Here is an 18,704-nt window from a genome sequence, read left to right as displayed (position 1 = left end):
CTGGAAGGAGGATCCCTGGAAGCCAGATGACTGAGAAAAGGAGCCTCGGCCCCTGGTACGGGCCTGGTTGGATGACCGGCCGGACAGACGGCCCCTGACACTGCCGGCCCTGTTAGAGACCCGGCCCTGAAAAACTCTTCTCATTAAAGACTGTGCCTTGTCCAGGGCCGTGAAGGCCCCTATGTAGCGACCTAGGTCTTTAATAAAAGAGTCTCCAAACAAGAGACCCTGAGCGTCCTTGCCCAGCTCAGTTAGGGCGAGATTTGCCAGTTTGGGCTCTATTTTAAATAGAATTACGCCTTTTAATTGACAGTGAAGTGTTGACACTTCCGGCCATACAAATTGCTCGCTGTACCCAACCTCGGAGCTCCTCCGGGTCTACCTGTTTATTTTCCGCTCTGGCGGATTTGGCTAGATCAAACAATTTCGCCAGTGGGTCGAAAATGTCTAGCAGCTTGTCCTGGCAAGCTTTCAACGCGGAATACAGTCCCTTATGGGGGTTCCAACCTAGTTTGGCTAAGAATTGCATCATCTTAGGGTCCACCGTGGGGGTATTGCACACCTTGTTGGGGACAATAGGTCTAGGGCATTCCGCTTTAAGTTTATTACGGGCCACCTTACTAAGCGGACGGCGGACCCAGGATTCTAGGTAACTGGACACATGGTCTGCAGGGAGCCATTCAGCGGACCTAGGATGGTGTAAGGCATCCGTGTCAAATAAAGGATCCCCAAAAGGGTCCGTGAGCACCCCCTCCGCATCCGCGGAGCATACAGTGGGTGAGCTAGTAGGGAGAACCTTATGTGGTGGTGGATTAGAAGGACCCGGGTCCTCCATCTCCATGGCGTCCTCAGAATCAAGCATGTACTCATCTTCAGCCTCCTCATTAGACCCGATTTCTGAGTCGGAGTCGCTCTCATGCTGTGCTCTAGCACATTTCCACTGCCGCGCCCGTTCTGCCTGACGTGGTAAGGCTCTTTTGCGTGGACGAGGCACGCTATCCTTTGGGTGAGACACGTCACCAATCATAATAGTTCTGGAGGCCTGAGTGTCATGATGGGAGCCATCTATTGCAGGGGGCTCTGCATGCCCCGAGCCTGAACTCTGTGCAGTGCACTGAGCACCAGAGGAGTGTGATAGGAGTGCCTGTGACAAAGTGTGGGAAATGGTGGCCGAGACTGAACCCACGGCAGAGGCGATGGCGTCCGCCACTGCCTTCTGGAAAGCAGATGGGTCCCCAGGAGTGGTGAAGCTGGGCGTGGATGGGGTACAGGTTGTCCCAGGCAAAGGGACAGCAGGGGCTTGGGGGGAAACGCATTCCCCAGGAAGAGGAGTGGACGGATCAGACATGATACCGCCACAAGATAGGAAAAATCGGATCTAACCTGAATAAAAAAGACTAAGAGCACAGAAGCGAAATCGCAATGCAGGGAACGATGTCCGCAGGGCACGGCAGGCAGAGCAACTGGCAAGATGGATGCCGAAGTCACGCGAGACTTCCGGCCTCCGGGACGCGCGCGCTGCCGCGATCTCACGAGACTTCCGGCGGTACAGCCGGAGCCATGGCGAGAGAGGCAGAGGGAAGCGCGGGCAAGCGGGGAGAGAGGCGCAGGGAAAACCCAGACTGGCGAAAAACGCACAGCGGGCCAGGGATGGACGCGGTAGGAGAAACCAAATATAAAAAACACATTACAAGGGGTAATACAATAAATCGATTAACCGAAAAATACTAGATAAAAGACAAACACTAGGGGGATACTCATCTTCCTGTGAGCAGCAAAGAAAGAGGAGGACTGTTAGGTGGAGCTGGTTCTTATACTGGCTGGGTCAGGGGGAGTCGCCTGTTGTCTTAGTCACTGATGTTTTTTCTCTTCCTGTGTCTGTTTGCTGCTATAACTTAAGTAAAGAAAGGGAAAGCAATATGAATCCTCCGTGTCTGTAATAAAATCCAATCTCAATTCCATCCGATATTTCATCTGAGAATTAATCTGGAATTTAAAAGTATACAGCTTGTTTAATATTGTGCACTCAGCAACTTATTTTATATATCTTATTTACATATTTTATTAGTTTTTATGTGTATTACATACAATTGTATTTTATCATACATTTATATGACTGTACTTTTTAATTTATAAGTGGGAAAATGATTTGAAAACATAGGCTGTTATTGCCATTATATTTAGCAACCATTTACCAAAAAATGCATGTGTATCCGAAAAAACGCAGCAAAGACCCATCATCACTGCAATACCGCACCATAGAGAAAAGGGCTATTGTAGGATCTACCATTCCACCTCTTACCCATGTTTTACGCCCTTCCTTAATTTGATGGGGCCCGTCTTAGTAATCAACAGACAGGTATATAAGGACTTGAACTCTTTAATATGAATAAACCCACTGAGGAAGAAATAGGGATCTATTTCGAAACGCGTCTGGGATCTATGGCTTATTCATAAAGAGTCCGAAACTTCAAGCATGGCCATGCATTATTGAAAGATATCGATGAAAATTTTTTCTTGAGAGCACGAATGAAAACTCACTGGTGATTAATCAACGGCAAACTATAGCAACATTCGAAAGTAAGGCAAACTTCGATTTTAGCGGAAAAAATATATATCGAAGATTCATTGCGACTTTCGGTGTGCGAGTTTGAGTCTGTATTACACATTATATGAAAGAAAGGTAACAACTCATCTCGCGAGAATAGGAGCGATCCATCGGAGCTCCGATCTATGCTATCAGTAAGAAACCATTTCTGCCGTGTGTACCTGACTTAATCCACAACGAGGTAAGCGCCTTGACACGTGGGACGCCACAAGTATGCGCACTACCAAACAGTGAGTACTCAACAAGTTATACTATGAGATTGATTGCTACGAACTACACTAAATAGGATTTACCAGTACAATAGGACCTACCTATATAGCGGGACGCTATCCATATATCAACTAGCTGCTACGTACTTATCAACCTGTGTTTTTGCGGACCCTATCTACAAGATAGCATATCCATGACCCCACATAGGATTTTGCATATCCCTTTTTATGTCAATGTATGTTTTTATGTTAGAGTTGTAATAAATTGCACCATTTTTATTCAACATTCACCTGCCTAGTCTCCTACATGAACCCATATGTTTGAGTGGCGGTCTATTTCAATATACAAGATAGAAAAAGGTACCTGGAGGAGGATGGATGTGGAAAACTTTAAGCAATCTCTTATAGATGTAAAATTATTACAAAACATATAATAATAATAATAAATTTCTAAAAAAAAGAGAGGAGGCAACGCCAGCGCTCACCCGAAAACTCTGGTGGTAAAAAAATAAATAAATAAAGGAGGTCAACAGTTGGGATCAAGAAAAAAAATAAGTAATAGAACAATAATTTGGGGAAGGCGCTAGAACACTCCCTAATCATACACAGGGAATGTACATTGAATGGATATACCAAGACATTTTGCACAGGTTCTTGATGGGGACCCAACACATCTTTGTCTGGCTCCAATTGAGTGGGTGCCACAGTCAGCAAAGGAGGCAATATGTATAATAACAATACATTAGTAAGTGGCTTGTATTAATTTTGTCTACATGATAAATGCCACTTGCTGAAGTGAGACAACCTGTAACAGCGACCGCTGTGCGCCGCTGTTCCCCTGCTTACCACCACGGTCCCGGGCGCCGTGCTCAGCAGTGCTAGCTGGCCAGTGCTTCCCAGTCACAGCTGTAGTCCTGGGCTCTATCTGTGTAGGTGCTGTTTTTCTGGGATCCGCTCCACAGCTTCCTCTCAGCCCTGGCCACATGCTTGCTGTTTGTTCTTACTACACTCCCCTAGGGGCGGTGCGTGTCACTTCCTGGGCTGTATGGGTTGGGTCATGTGACCTCACTAACCAACCCTAGCCCTCCTGCACACATTTAAGTGTCTCAGCCCTCTTCCCAGATGCCTCAGTGTCAAGGTCCTTGTGTTTGCTAAGTTCCTGACTTCTACTTCATTCCTGGACTCCACTAACCGTCTGATCCCTGCCTGCTTGCCTTGACTCTCCTGTTGATGACCGCGATTGCCTGACCTGTACCTGTGCTGCCTGCCCTGACCTTTTGCCTGTCTGACTACGCCTCTGCCTCATCCTTCAGTACTGCGCCGTTGCTCCTGTTAACGACTACGCCTGCCTGACTAAGCTTGTACTAATAGTCTGCCTGGACCAGCTGCCTCGTCTGCCTGCCATCCTCAAGAGGTAGCGACCTGGTGTTCTCTTCGGGAAAGTCTATCCCCATAATCAGGGGTACTGTGAAGAATGAGTGGTTCACTTAGACAACGCCCTAAAGGACACATGGCACAGTGGGTTCACACCTGCTGGTTCATGACACAACTCCTTTAATCCAATTACTTCACATTAAATACCAGTGACCGAAATACAATCAAAGAAATTAGGAGTCATTATACAGAAACATTACCCAGACACAGAAGACGGATGAGAGGAAGTGGGGGGTGTCAGAGCTGGCTGAGATCCTGACCCTGATAAAATAACTGCTTCTACAAAGCTTCTGAAGATCACAGGAGCCTCCTGCCTTTCTGTAAGTGTTATTTATTCCCTCTTTATCAGCTTTCTGAGCTCCTTAGAAAAAAATATAGTGGAAAGTAAGGGAAGTAAGGTTACTGCGTACAGTACCTATAGAAGGGAGACACCCCCTGCTTCTGAGTGAAATGCATCTAGCTGTGCAGATAAAATGAGATAATATGACTGAAATAAACGTAAGGTAATCCCAAACATAACAGTTCCTTCACAGACTGTACAAAGAAGCACTGCCATTATGCAAACCTTTTTTGAAAACTAAGGTACACTTAAAACACAATCCTGAGACCAAATGTGAGTTATTACATTGGAAAACGTTCAATCAAAGGCTGCAGAACTTCCTATCAGTCATCCCATTAATAAAGACATTTATAGTAAAAAAATAAGATGAGCTCTGTCTGCTGTATGTGGTAGACTGCGATGTGTATCCTGTATAGCAGGAGGCTGGCTGACTGATTTATTATGGTCACCAGTCTGGTATGTATAAGACACCTCAATAGCTAAGTCACCTCCGTTGTACAATGTTGGTAGACTTTTGTTATTCTTAATTTTTGAGACACTTTAGTTCATGTAAGATGTGATTTTGCTCACAATCCTCCTTCTTTCCCTCAGGTTCCTTAGGTGCAGGACTCTCTTCTTTTTAGAGCCAATGGTCCTTTCTATCAAGGACCCACCAAGGATGGAGAAGGACAGAGACCACATGGCTGCAAGGATATTAGACCTCACCCTGGAGATCATCTCCTTGATAACTGGAGAGGTGAGAGTCTCACGTGACATCGCTCTTATCTCTAGTAATAAAACAAGGAAATGTCTGGAAAGGTGAAGGACTCTTAGAATCTCTGTAGTGATCGGCGTCTCCCCATACATAGGATTACACAGTAGTGAAGAAGTCGTCTGGTGAGTGTGTGACACCTCGTGTGTCAGGAGGATGGAGCAGGACCCAGAGCCCCATCACTGAGCATCCACCTCATTCCCTGATACATGAGCAGAAGATCCTAGAACTTACCACCAGGATCATTGAGCTGCTGAGCGGAGAGGTGAGCGCTGCTGGGACATTATACAATAACGCCAAGGTAGGGGTCTGTTAATGACTATCCTTGTGTTGTCAGGTTCCTATAAGGTGTCAGGATGTCGCTGTCTATTTCTCCATGGAGGAGTGGGAGTATTTAGAAGGACAAAAGGATCTTTACAAGGAATTCTTGGTGGAGAATCACCAGTCCCTCACATCACTGGGTAAGAGGAGCCTTTCCATGACTGTAGAGGAGAGAATAGTTTTGAATTAGAGGGCGGATCTAGATGGGCTGTGCCACCGATTTGGCTGGGGCTACTTTTAAAGGAGCAGCTAGATTAGCACGCTGTGGACAGAACAATGAAATGTCAACAAGTATGGACCACCGGAGCAGGGAATTGGGTAAGCGCTCCAACGGCCTTCAAGGAACAAGGAGATGTCAGCAGCTACGGACGGGCCGGCATCACAGATTCACTCATCATCGGATATAGACAATGTATTCAGTCACTGTGTGTTTTCCTACAGATTGATCCAGTCAGAGAAATCCACCAGAGAGATATCCCAGTCCTCTACATTCCCAGGACTCTCCAGAGGAGAAACCAAATATCCCACTGGATCATCAGGTAGGTAAAGCTGAGGTTTCTACAAATCCTCTATAGACTGATGTAATGGAGCTTTCTACCGGCCTCCCCCAGCAGCAGTGCAGTATAATGTACTCTCCGTCTACTGACCTCCCCCAGCAGCAGTGGAGTATACTGTACTCTCCATCTACTGACCTCCCCCAGCAGCAGTGCAGTATACTGTACGCTCCATCTACTGACCTCCCCCAGCAGTGGAGTATACTGTACTCTCCGTCTACTGACCTCCCCCAGCAGCAGTGGAGTATACTGTACTCTCCATCTACTGACCTCCCCCAGCAGCAGTGGAGTATACTGTACTCTCCTTCTACTGACCTCCCCCAGCAGCAGTGGAGTATACTGTACTCTCCATCTACTGACCTCCCCCAGCAGCAGTGGAGTATACTGTACTCTCCGTCTACTGACCTCCCCCAGCAGCAGTGGAGTATACTGTACTCTCCATCTACTGACCTCCCCCAGCAGCAGTGGAGTATACTGTACTCTCCGTCTACTGACCTCCCCCAGCAGCAGTGGAGTATACTGTACACTGTATTTCATGTTATTGTTGTTTGCAAATTGTTTCTGGTGTCATAAAAGATTCTATTGATTGTAATTAAATGAAACTTGTCAGCAGCAAAATGGCCCCTAAACTGTCCCCTTTAACACTTTCCACTTTCATACATGTACGGCGGATGTTGGGTCTCTAAAGATGGTGTCTGCTACGGAACAAGTGCCTGAGCCGTCGGTTGCTTGCAGTTCCATACAGCAGACATACGGGGCTAATGTCTGTGATCAGTGATAATGCCGTTCACAGACATTAATCCCCTAAAATGCTGTGTTCAAATTTGACCGCGGCATCTGAGAGGTAAAAAAAAAACAGAAGCACGTGCTTTCTGGGTAGGAACACTTTTCCCTGGCTGAAATCAGGGAAGGCGTCCCATAGTAGTAATAGGCCAGAAGCTGTAGAAGGCTTTTAGGACTATTACATGTATAATCCAATGCAGGTGGCAGCATGCATTGAAATATACTGATCTTTATATTCTGTAATGGCTACAATTCCAATACTTAATATAAAAGGCAATCTAGCAATTGCATGTTGGGAGCCCAAAAAAAGTTTTTTTAAATTACAAAAATTGGGGCCATTTACCCCAAATTAAAATAAAAGTAAATAATCCTGTATTGCGGAGAGTACATCCGGTTACAGAGGAACACGCCGAGGACGCCGAGGAGGCAGAGGAACACGTGCGCACCAAAGACACACAGGACCGGAGCGCTCCCAGAGAAAGACATCCCCCTACAATAGCCTCCTGGAATTCGGCTATACGGGGTAAGACTATTTGATTTCTCCACCTCCTCTTAAAGTCACCGATCCTTGGGATAAATAACCAACTGCACATCAGTGCAAACTTTATCTTTTTAATTCAAGTTCACCCAGTGTACACTTATGCAGCACCTACATGCAGACTGATCACCTGCAATAGTAGGTTCTTATTTCATTTTATTTGATTTTATAATCTCTGTGCAAGTTTGTATTTCCTCCCAACTATAGGAGGACATATATAATTGTGACCAATTAGCACGTTTGAGTCATTCAGTGATTTGCTGAAGGCTGTGTATTGTGTAATAAATTTTATGGTTATATACCACACCTGACTCCTTATATATATATATATACCCATCCATCTGAGTGCCCTCCATTGTTTGACCATATATAATATACCCAATTTTTGGCAATTGGTACTGCCATATTGGAGAGAGCACCTATCCGTGATTTGCTGTCAGTAGAGCCTCTGAAATTTGCCCCTCAAATAATCAAAAATATAGACATCATTGCATCCGATAACACCTATACTATTTAAAGCTAAAAATATTGATCCCTTACTGCAAATGTTGTAATGGAAAAAAAACATACCGCAAAAAATTAGCTCTTACACAGTTTCGTAGACATAACGGAAAATGTTATGGGGGTCAGAATATGGAGATGAAAAGAAAGTTACTTTTTAACTTTTACATTTTTTTTTCATTATTAAAAAAAATAGAAAAATGTAATACAGTATTATTCGACCTATAAGACGCACCTGCCCATGAGACGCACCTAGGTTGTAGAGGAGGAAAACAAGAGTAATAATATTTTTTATCAGACTTCAGCTCAGACCCCCAATGTTTATAAGACCCCCCCCCAATCAGGCATCAGATCAGACACCATGTTACTAACACACCCATTCAGACCTCAAATCAGACCCCCATGTTAATAAAACCTCCAAGTTAATCCGTCCTCAGCTCAGACAAAAAGAAATAAAAAATCAACTCGCCTCTCCTGTTATGGACCCCTCCTGAGATTCAGTGCTCTTCCTGCTGTGCTGTGAGCCGACGTTGCACCGTGTGAGATCACAAAATACGCCGACATCCTCACGCTGTGCGCAGGTCACAGCACAGCGCGCAGAGCCTGCAGAAGAAGACCAAGCAGCGGGGAGTACAGAGCTAGCACGGGGAGAGCTGTATTCACCGCTCCCTGGTCCTCCTGTACTAATTAGTGCTTCCATAATTATTATTTTCTAGCTTCTCACTACATCATATACAATATTAAATAGTGCAACTAGAAGGTACAACTTGTTCCACAAAAAACAAGCCCTCATATGGCGATGTGAGCAAAAAATAATAATAATAAGTTATGGCTCCAGGAAGGCAGGGAGTAAAAATGGAAAATCTCTGTGTCAGAAAGGGGTTAAGCCGTTCAGCACATTTTACCAGTGTGTTCATAGCAGGGCACGTTTATATGTACCTCTGTTAATTGCCAAATAGTTTCAGTTTAACTAACGATTGTAATACGCATTTTAGCATATTTGAATGCCTCAGTATAAAAGTTTAATATAATATATTATATAGCATCATTATACCGTGCAGTTTAATAAAATGCATTGTACTACTGGGTCAATATACCAGTTATTTAACGTGTTGTACTGCATCAACCTACGCATTTATTCAACGCGTTTTACTGCATTGATATGTACAGTATATTGTCAATACCAGTGTGTGGTGTTTTTGTAGAAGAGGAGGGATGTTTATTTGCAGCTTTGTCAGTTAATTACCAAAATATATATAAGGGGACACTTTTTTCTACTGGCACAAATAAGGCAACATTATTTTTTTCTACTAGCAGAACTATAAGGGGGCAATTAGTACTACTGCAGACTACAGTTTGATACCAAGTAAAAGTATTGCAATACTCTACCATTCAATGCAAAACAAAACACAAAAAATACACAACATGAGGTTAATGTGTATTTTTTGTGGGTGTTTTTTTTTTTTTGTGTGTGTGTGCAAAATATCGATTGCCTATTAATAATCGGCACATGGAAGTTTAAGTTCATAAACCATATGCCTCACATTTGTAGTAACCTCATCAACTTACTCTTCACATACTGGGCAACATGGTGGGGTACATGTGAGGTACATGAGGGGGTTAATTACTATTAATATGAAGCACACAGGGGTTAATTTACTAACAGATATACGCCACTTTTTGGCTCGTCTCATGTGTAATTTTATATGCCTGTTTTAGGTGTAGAAAATGTTCTAAGTCTATACCAGCAAGGGAGCTGGCATAGATTTAGACAGGTGGTGAATCCGCCAAAGTTATGTAGAGACCGACTGTGAGGAATATGTGGAGTGATGATTTAATGCCTGCCATCTGCTGAGGGTGAGGGGTAGTTGGGCAGAGGAAATCAGGCTCCACAGGTGGCCTTGCTTCAGGGAGGGCATGACTGACTAAGGGTTAAAATGCCCGCACATGGCACAGAAATCTATTTACAACCAGCAATTAGCTTGTGTGCAAACTGAACTCACACGTGGCCAAGTTGCTGTCAGTGCAGTTGCTGCTGTACCTCTTAGTTGTGGTAATTGCAGTGCAGTTCCATTCCTTCACCAAAATTTAAGTCACAACTCTCCCGGTGTCTCTGCTACAACAAGTAGCAGAAGCTGCTGCCCCAAACCTGATGCAGTAAACGGACATGCACTGTCCGAACAGCTAGGTTCAGTTGTACCTGGACTATGACAAAAACTAGAGGGCCGAGCGTGCAAATAAAAGGGCTCGGCCAATTACTCCCAAAATGCAAATAAGGTGGGTAAAACTTAACATTTAATAATAAAGATAATAAAATGTTCGCGCTGAATCACGGGTAGAACCTACAAAATCAATTAATAGAACAGCCCAAGGTGGGCCTATACAAACATACACTGAATGGTGCCAGTATGTGAAAAAAGGAACGCTCTCATCCATCAATGGCTGTACGGGTTGGTGATCAGATCTCTTCTTATGTGATGGGCTTCAAGGAGATGGATATCCTGAATTTGATGGAGATAAAAAAAATCACATAGATGGTAGTACCATTCAGGAAAAATGCCAATGATGAACTTCAGCGTAGATAGGAAACGTCCCTGATACACCCTGTCCAGAAGGAAGGGGCTACCATCACCCTGCCTATCTATACGAAGTACTTGCCCCGCAAGGAGCGACCCCATCCTGATACCTTTCCCTATTCTCGGGCAATATCCCTAGTACACCCTACTGGAGGTGAACTCCTGACGTATCACATTTCGTTCCACATGAACTCTTCAGGGGAGATGTTCAACAATAGTAGCAAACACAAACAGAGCATGCAACAAAAAAAAGGGGTAAACATAGATAATAGATTGGCAGTGGTTGGAGCTTACACCAAAAAGCGGGAAACTAAAAAACTCCTAAGGAAGACCCAGGCCCGTGGGACCCAGGCTACCCAAAATACCACTAATCGCCAGTATGCCGGTACACCAGTGGGTGATGACGGCTTAGGCAATTATAAGTTGCGGCCCAAAGTACAAAGTCAGCATGGTAAGGCTGTCAGCACGAGGCATCTACCCACCAGCGCTTTTAAAGGCATTCAAAATTGCACCGCTAGTCCAGGACCGCCCTATCCCGGTCACGTGATGCAAATCATGTGACAGGTGGAACGCAGGCGGCGGACGCAACGCGCGTCGCCGCAGTGCTCCACAGGCCCGAACAAGGGGGGGACATGGAGGAGCCACGGACCACGTGACAAGGCCATGGAGGCGCAGCACCGAATGACGCCGCACCCGAACGGCCCACAAAGAGGGCGGGCAGGTATACAATCTGGAGGCAGGCGAGGTGCCTAGCAACCAGGACGCCTTAGGAGACTATCTGGGCATCCTGGATAATAAGAAGACTCACAGTGATGTGATCCTCTAGTAACCAATACAATACTATTTATACAGAGCTATAAGTACAGGCCAGAAACGGCCCCATACGCACAAAAACTGACTAATAATTAGGTCAGAAGAACAGGGGCTGAATAAGGTTAAAAGGATGTTTTTCAAACAATGCAGCTACTACTAGACCAAGGGAAGGGTTTTCAAATGAAGCAGCTAAAATTAAGCTGCTCATTCAAACCTAATGGGGCCATGGTTTTGAGATAATAAATCCAGCGGGTCTCACGCTGGAGAATGGCCCGATCCCAATTCCCCCCACGCCGTGGGGGAAGGACTCTGTCTATGCCCATAACAGAAACACAAGCTCTGCCATTATGGTGACTATGAATATGGTTGGCCACTGGTGTATCTTTGGCCTTGGAAATGTCATTTACATGTTCACCAATTCTTCTGCGGAACTCGCGGATGGTCTTACCCTCATATTTCTTGCCACATTCGCAAGTCAAGAGATAGATCACCCCACACGTACGGCAGTTGATATAATGATGAATGGCATATTTTTTACCAGTGATGTTACTTCGGAACATTTTACCAATTTGCAAGTGGGTGCAAGCAATGCAACCACTGCACCTGTAACAACCCTTGACATTTGTTTTTAGCCAAGAGCAGCCAGGATGGAAAGGGGGTATGTACTAGTTGGAAACTAGTTTGTCACAGAGACTACGTCCACGGCGATAGGTGACGTGTGGGTATTCACCCACAACTTCCTTCAGATTGGGGTCCATCAAAAGAGTACCCCAGTTCCTGCGAATAACCTCACGGATCTCAGGCGTTGCCCTATCAAATGTGGTGATAAGTCAGATTAGCTTCTGGGTCGGTGTGTGAGGGAATCTTGGAGTAAGGAGATTAATTCTGTTTTCGTGTAAGGCTGACCTAAAAACTCTGCAGGACCTTGTCTGGGTATCCTTGCTGCCGAAACCTAATACGTAGGTCATCAGCTTGCCTTCTAAATTCACGTTGAGTCGAGTAATTCCTCCTTAAACGGAGGTATTGCCCCTTGGGAATACCTCTCTTGAGTGGGAGAGGATGACTTCTCTCCCACCTAAGTAGGGTGTTGGTGGATGTGGGCTTTCTGTATACAGACGTGATAAGCTCACCTCCTTGAGTTTTTGAGATAAGGACATCGTGGAAAGGCAGACGTTCACTATCAGACTCACACGTGAATCTTACCCCAATTGTATTATCATTAAGAGTCTCCACCAAGGACCGAAATGAAGCATCACTACCATTCCAAATAATGAAAATGTCATCAATGTAACGCGCCTACAGTCCCACATGGTCCTCTAGCACAGATTGTTCCTCTGTGAAAACAAGCGTCGCCTCCCACCAGCCCAGGAACAAGTTGGCATATGATGGGGCACAGGAACTCCCCATCGCAGTGCCCCTGAGCTGGTGGTAGACCCTACCACTAAAGGAGAACACGTTTCGGGTCAACGTGAATTCTAATAAACGGAGGACGAAGAGACTGTGGGCGTGGTACTGACAACCACGAATACTCAGAAAATACTCGACCGCCTTGATGCCCAGGGAATGAGTAATGCCGGCCCATATACACAGAGCAAAGAAAGAAGAAAATAAAAAAGAAACGCAAGAGAAATAATGTGTCCTAGGAGAAATTAGAGTGTGATATACCAGTTCTCAGGCCAATTGGAGCACTTGTAATTGAGATAGAATTGATTCAGACCCAAATCGAATTCTTGGAGTGATTCGTTCGAATTGGACCCCAAATTTTTTAAAAGAAATTCGCTCATCTCTAAGGCTACTTTCACTTCTGCCCTTTCCGCTATTGAGATCCGTCATAGGATCTCAATAGCGGGGGTAAAACGCTTCCGTTTTGTCCCCATTCATTGTCAATGGGGAAGAAACTGAACGAAACGGAGAGCACCAGAATTCATTCCGTTCCGTTTGGTTGCATCCCCATCGTGGACAGAATAACACTGCAAGCAGCGTTTTTCTGTCCGCGATGTGGTGCGGAGCAAGACAGATCCGTCATAGACACAATAGACAAGGGATCCATCCCCTATTGACTTTCAATGAAGTTTATGACGGATCCGTCATGGCTATTTTAAAAATAATACAACCGGATCCAGATGCAGACGGTTGTATTATCATGACGGAAGTGTTTTTGCTGATCCATGACGGATGCAGCAAAACCGCTGGTGTGAAAGTAGCCAAATTCATGTCTTGTAGAAGTGTTTCATTTTCGCCTGGACATAAGAAAAACTAGAAGCGGGGTATTTTTTTCTCATGTCTTTCATCTTGCAGGAAAGTTCTGGTGAAACGAGTGGACAGGAAAAAACCATCTCGGTGTCTGTGAAAGGTAAGAGCCTTTTATAAATATTTTTTGATTTGTAAATGTCTTTATTAATGGGACAATTGATAGGAAGTTCAGAGAAACCTCCTCTTTATAATCATTAATAATACAGTTCATATTACTAATTGATTTAATGCCATAATATTCCTTGATCTTCATTGGCACTGGTAAAATGTGACACAATGTGAATAGAAAATAAATAAGTTGTAGTGGGGCACTCTCTATAGTAGGATTTAATGGTAATATCTAAAAAGTTGGTAAAATCCAAAAAGTTTATACTACAAATGGTTTAGCAGCAGTAATAATACGTGGAATATTGCATCACAGTGTTCCCAAAAAAATTCCTTTATCAATAATCCATCAATAGAACCCAATGGCTGGATGAGATAATGGTCATCCAGACCTACAGGGGTATAGAATTGTCCACAATGTGAAAAATATATTAGATACGATAAATAACATCCAAATGTCTTCTAAAAATCTAATCAGTATGCCAAGTAATCTCCAGTCTAAAGCGCAATCAAGCGCTGATAGTATACAGAGCGGCGTCCCGCTCACTTGTCTGAGACAGCAGCGTCCCGCTGTATTATTCAGATGATGCGATCGCTTGCTTAACAAACTGACACGATCTTACCGGTAGGACTTCAGTGGATTTCTCTTGCCCTCGACATGGTGTGCCTCCTATGTGGTGGGGCGCTCCGGTCTCAAGGGCTGTTACTTGACAGAAAATATCGCGCCAACGGTGGTTGTACACTGGAATAACCATCGTTGGCGCAATATTTTCTGTCAAGTCACATAGGAGGGCAAGAGAAATCCACTGAAGTCCTCCCGGTAAGATCGTGTCAGTTTGTTAAGCAAGCGATCGCATCATCTGAATAATACCACGGGACGCCGCTCTGTATACTATCAGCACTTGATTGCGCTTTAGACTGGAGATTACTTGGCATACTGATTCGATTTTTAGAAGACATTTGGATGTTATTTATCGTATCTGATATATTTTTCACATTGTGGACAATTCTATACCCCTGTAGGTCTGGATGACCATTATCTCATCCAGCCATTGGGTTCTATTGATGGATTATTGATAAAGGAATTTTATAGGAACTTATTCCACGTATTTATTACCAATGAATCCTACTGTTTTCAATACTATAGAGAGTGCCCCACTACAACTTATTTATTATTATTTATTTCTGTCAGATTGGGTGTTATCTGTCAGTGGGAGCAATTCCAAGTGATTCCTCACCACCCTTGTGCGACATATCTCTAATTTTATTACAATGTGAACAGATTCAATCACAAACACTAAAATTATTGGAGGGTAAATGCCGATTCAGAATAAAGGTCACATGATACGATAGGCCAAAGAACCTGTAGTATGTGGACCCATGGGGTCCTTCTCGAGTCAGAGTGGTCCGTTTGTCCATATGCCCTCTCAAATAGGTTCCCATCTTGCAGGAGAGATCAGTAGTACAGGATGTAAGCATTCAGTCAGATTGGTAAATGTGTAAAGTACTTTTACTAAACTAGTCTTCGTTCAGTACAGCCCAGCATCACAGGAGATGTTGCAGGAAGCCCAGCAGGGTAGCATGGGAAGGTGGTGGGAGAGGGCAGTTTTGCAGATCTGAGGAGACCAAAGGATTTCTAGACTGATAGGATCCAGCTAAGAAGAAAATTGCCAAGGAGGGCCAGGCAGCCAAGATCTTGATCCTGAAGGAATCCTGGGTCTGAGAATAGATAAGCCTCACCTGTTTCTGACAAAAAGGGCAAAGGGAATTGCCAGTGATAGGAGATCCCTCAATCCTGAAACAAGTCAACCAGTGGTTTTAGAATGACACGTTGCACCAATATGTGGTGGGGAAAAGTTTATATCAGTGTGTTTATGCAGGGGATGCTACAGGTTATTGAAGATGGTAGTGATCACATTTCATGGCTTGCAATTCTCTCAATAAGGCTGCGAAAATAATTAATTTTGTTTTATTTTCCAGTGGAAGACGGGATAAGCGACTCCTATGGACATCTCCACTTATCTTCCCATCATGAAGCAGAAGATAACAATACCACACAAGATGATTCAATAACTCCTAATGTACCCGTAGTCCTTCACAGCAGAGATATATCCACTGATACCGCTGGTCACAAGAAATCTTCATCCAAGCAATTACTGATTGGTAAAACAAGAACTAAACATAAATGTGGGAACATTTTTTCTAGTGAGAAAAGTTTTAAAAATAAATCTAATCTTTTTTTGTATGAGAGAAATTGCAAAGATAACGGGTCATTTTCATGCTTGACATGTGCAAAATCTTTTAGCATGAAATCCATGCTAGTTAGACATCAGAGAACTCACACAGGGGAGAAGCCATTTTCTTGTCTTGAATGTGGAAGGTTATTTAGTCAGAAATCAAATCTTGTTTCACATCAGAGAACTCACACAGGGGAGAAGTCATTTTCATGTCTTGAATGTGGAAAGTGCTTTAGTCGGAAATCAAGTCTTGTTGCCCATCAGAGAAGTCACACAGGAGAGAAGAAGCCATTTTCATGTTCAGAATGTGGGAAGTGTTTTGAAGTGAAATCATTGCTTATACAACATCTAAGACATCATACAAGAGGTAATCTATTTTAATGCACAGACTGTGGGAAACGTTTTAGCCAGAAATCAAATCTTGTGAAACATCTAAGAACCTACTTAGGAAAGAAGACATTATTATGTCTTGAAAGCGGTAAATCTTTTGGTATAAAGCAAATATTGTTAGACATCAGAGAACTCACACAAGGGAGAAGCCATTTTCATGTTCAGAATGTGCGAAATGTTTCACATCTCAAGCAAGTGTTGATCGACATCACAGAACTTACACAGATGAGAAAGCCATATTTATGTGGAAAATGTGGGAAGTCTTTTATTCAGAAATCAAGTCTTGCTAAACATGAGAGAATTCACTTAGAAGAGAAGCCATTGTAATGTTCAGATTGTAAGACATGTGAGAGATATGGAGCTTCATTGTGGGACCTGCTGCCTAATCATGTATTTTGTGTAACTTAAAACGGTTGTCCAGTTTCCCATATTAATGACCTATCCTCAAGAAAGTGAGTCGATCAGTATGCACCGACATTGAGAACGTGTAGAAGAGATCTGGGAACAGATTTCAGTCAAGACATGCTTGAATTTGATCAATAACGTGCCCAGTACTGACAGACTGCAGAAGGAGAGACATTGCTTCTCTCTCCCTGTTAACTGTACATGGCTCCAGAGGGAAGGTATCAGGGACATCTTTGCATGTGTTCAAACCCCCTTCCACCATCAATCGGGCAGCATACTGTCATTATCAGTGTGGGGGGAAAATTCCTCACTGAACACAGGAGGGAAGTGGAACAATAACTGGGTCTGGAAACTAGGCAAGGAACAGGTCACCTTGTAAACAACCCTAATCCGGCCCCTAACTACCTATCAATATGAATAGACCTTAAAGGTAGGAATATTCATAAACTGTATACGTAGGCCCTTATATCCCTATAAGGCCCTGGAATGAGGTTAGGATCAGAAACAACCCATTCCTCCCCAGATGGACGAATGGAAGTCTCTGTCTCAGGCCCAGATACAGACAACAGGGAATATAACAAACACAATACAATAAGAAAAGACAAGACTTATCTGAAAGTAGAAAACTGGCAACTCCAGCAACACCACAGAGTACAACCGACCAGCTAGTTAGAAGACAGTGATAAGCGGCTACTTACGTAAATTACCAACAAGCAGCACCTAAAGCAAGGGGTGTGGCATTCACCAAAACACAGACACAATAAGATCCACAGGGAACTTGTCAATTTAACCCGCGAGTTGCCAGTCTCTGAATTTTTCTGGTACCTGCCACTGGAACGTCTGTGACACATACTTGCAAAACGGTAAAAAGGAACTCTGGTGGCAATATTGAATCTATGAGGTCTGGACTAAAGGAAATGCAGCCAGTGGGGATGCTGTATGTGGTCCTGAAGTGATCTGAGCCAGGCTAGAACTGGCCCACAGGTGTATAGGTGAATCCACCTGTGGGCCCCTCAGCAAGGTGGACCCCTAGTCTCCCACCCCTTGCATAAGTGGCACATAACACAGTAGACTTGCTGCATTACATATATATATACATATACAGTTAGGTCCATATATATTTGGACAGAGACAACATTTTTCAAATTTTTGTTCTGTACATTACCACAATGAATTTTGAACAAAACAATGCAGATGCAGTTGAAGTTGAGACTAACAGCTTTAATTCAGTGAGTTAGATTGCATAAAAATGTGAGAATCTAAAGCATTTTTTTAAACTCAATCCCTGCATTGCCGGGGCTCAAAATTAATTGGACAAATTAAATAATTGTTAATAAAATGTTCATTTCTAATACTGAGGGTAGAAATGGTTGAAAACCCTTTGTTGGCAATGACTGCCTGAAGTCTCGAACTCATGGATATCACCAAACGCTGTGCTTTTCCTTTTTAATGCTCGGCCCGGCCTTTAGTGAAGCGGTTTTCAGTTGCTGTTTGTTTGTGGCCTTTCTGTCTGAAGTTTAGTCTTTAACAAGTGAAATGCTCTATTGGGTTTAGATTCGGTGACTGACTCAGCCATTCAAGAATATATTCAACTTCTTTGCTTTAATAAACTCCTGGGTTGCTTTGGCTTTATGTTTTGGGTCATTGTCCATCTGTATTATGAAACGCCGACCAATCAGTTTGGCTGGATTTGAGCACACAGTGTATCTCTGAAAACCCCAGAATTCATCTGGCTGTTTCTGTTCTGTGTCACATCATCAATAAACATTAGGGACCCAGTGCCACTGGCAGCCATGCATGCCCAAACCATCACACTGCCTCTGCCGTGTTTTACAGATGATGTGGTATGCTTTGGATCATGAGTTGTACCTTGCCTTCGCCATATT

At 43.7% G+C, this 18,704-nt stretch overlaps 2 protein-coding genes across 3 annotated transcripts in view; both read left to right on the top strand.

The window, feature by feature from the left end:
* The window catches only part of LOC122934737 (oocyte zinc finger protein XlCOF22-like), a 676,648-nt gene that overhangs the window by 454,259 nt on the left and 203,685 nt on the right, over window positions 1-18,704 (top strand). The window lies entirely within an intron of this gene.
* On the top strand, window positions 4,452-17,023 carry LOC122934827 (gastrula zinc finger protein XlCGF53.1-like). 2 transcript variants are annotated; one of them, XR_006388682.1, is made up of 8 exons: window positions 4,452-4,571; window positions 5,183-5,327; window positions 5,440-5,607; window positions 5,680-5,803; window positions 6,105-6,202; window positions 7,384-7,523; window positions 13,727-13,781; window positions 15,767-17,023. XR_006388682.1 is itself a non-coding variant. In XM_044290533.1 (5 exons), the coding sequence occupies exons 2-5, from the start codon at window positions 5,220-5,222 to the stop codon at window positions 6,107-6,109; spliced, it is 405 nt and encodes a 134-aa protein (XP_044146468.1). In that variant the 5' UTR covers window positions 4,452-4,571; window positions 5,183-5,219; the 3' UTR covers window positions 6,110-6,310. The 2 variants fall into 2 exon arrangements, 1 of the variants encoding a protein (XP_044146468.1); XM_044290533.1 differs by lacking the exons at window positions 7,384-7,523; window positions 13,727-13,781; window positions 15,767-17,023 and having other exon boundaries at window positions 6,105-6,310.

The sequence above is a fragment of the Bufo gargarizans genome, chromosome 4 (genome assembly GCF_014858855.1).
Source record: "Bufo gargarizans isolate SCDJY-AF-19 chromosome 4, ASM1485885v1, whole genome shotgun sequence".
Lineage (NCBI taxonomy): Eukaryota > Metazoa > Chordata > Amphibia > Anura > Bufonidae > Bufo > Bufo gargarizans.
The sequence above is the reverse complement of the archived record's forward strand: the minus strand, read 5'-3'. Positions and strand labels throughout refer to the sequence as shown.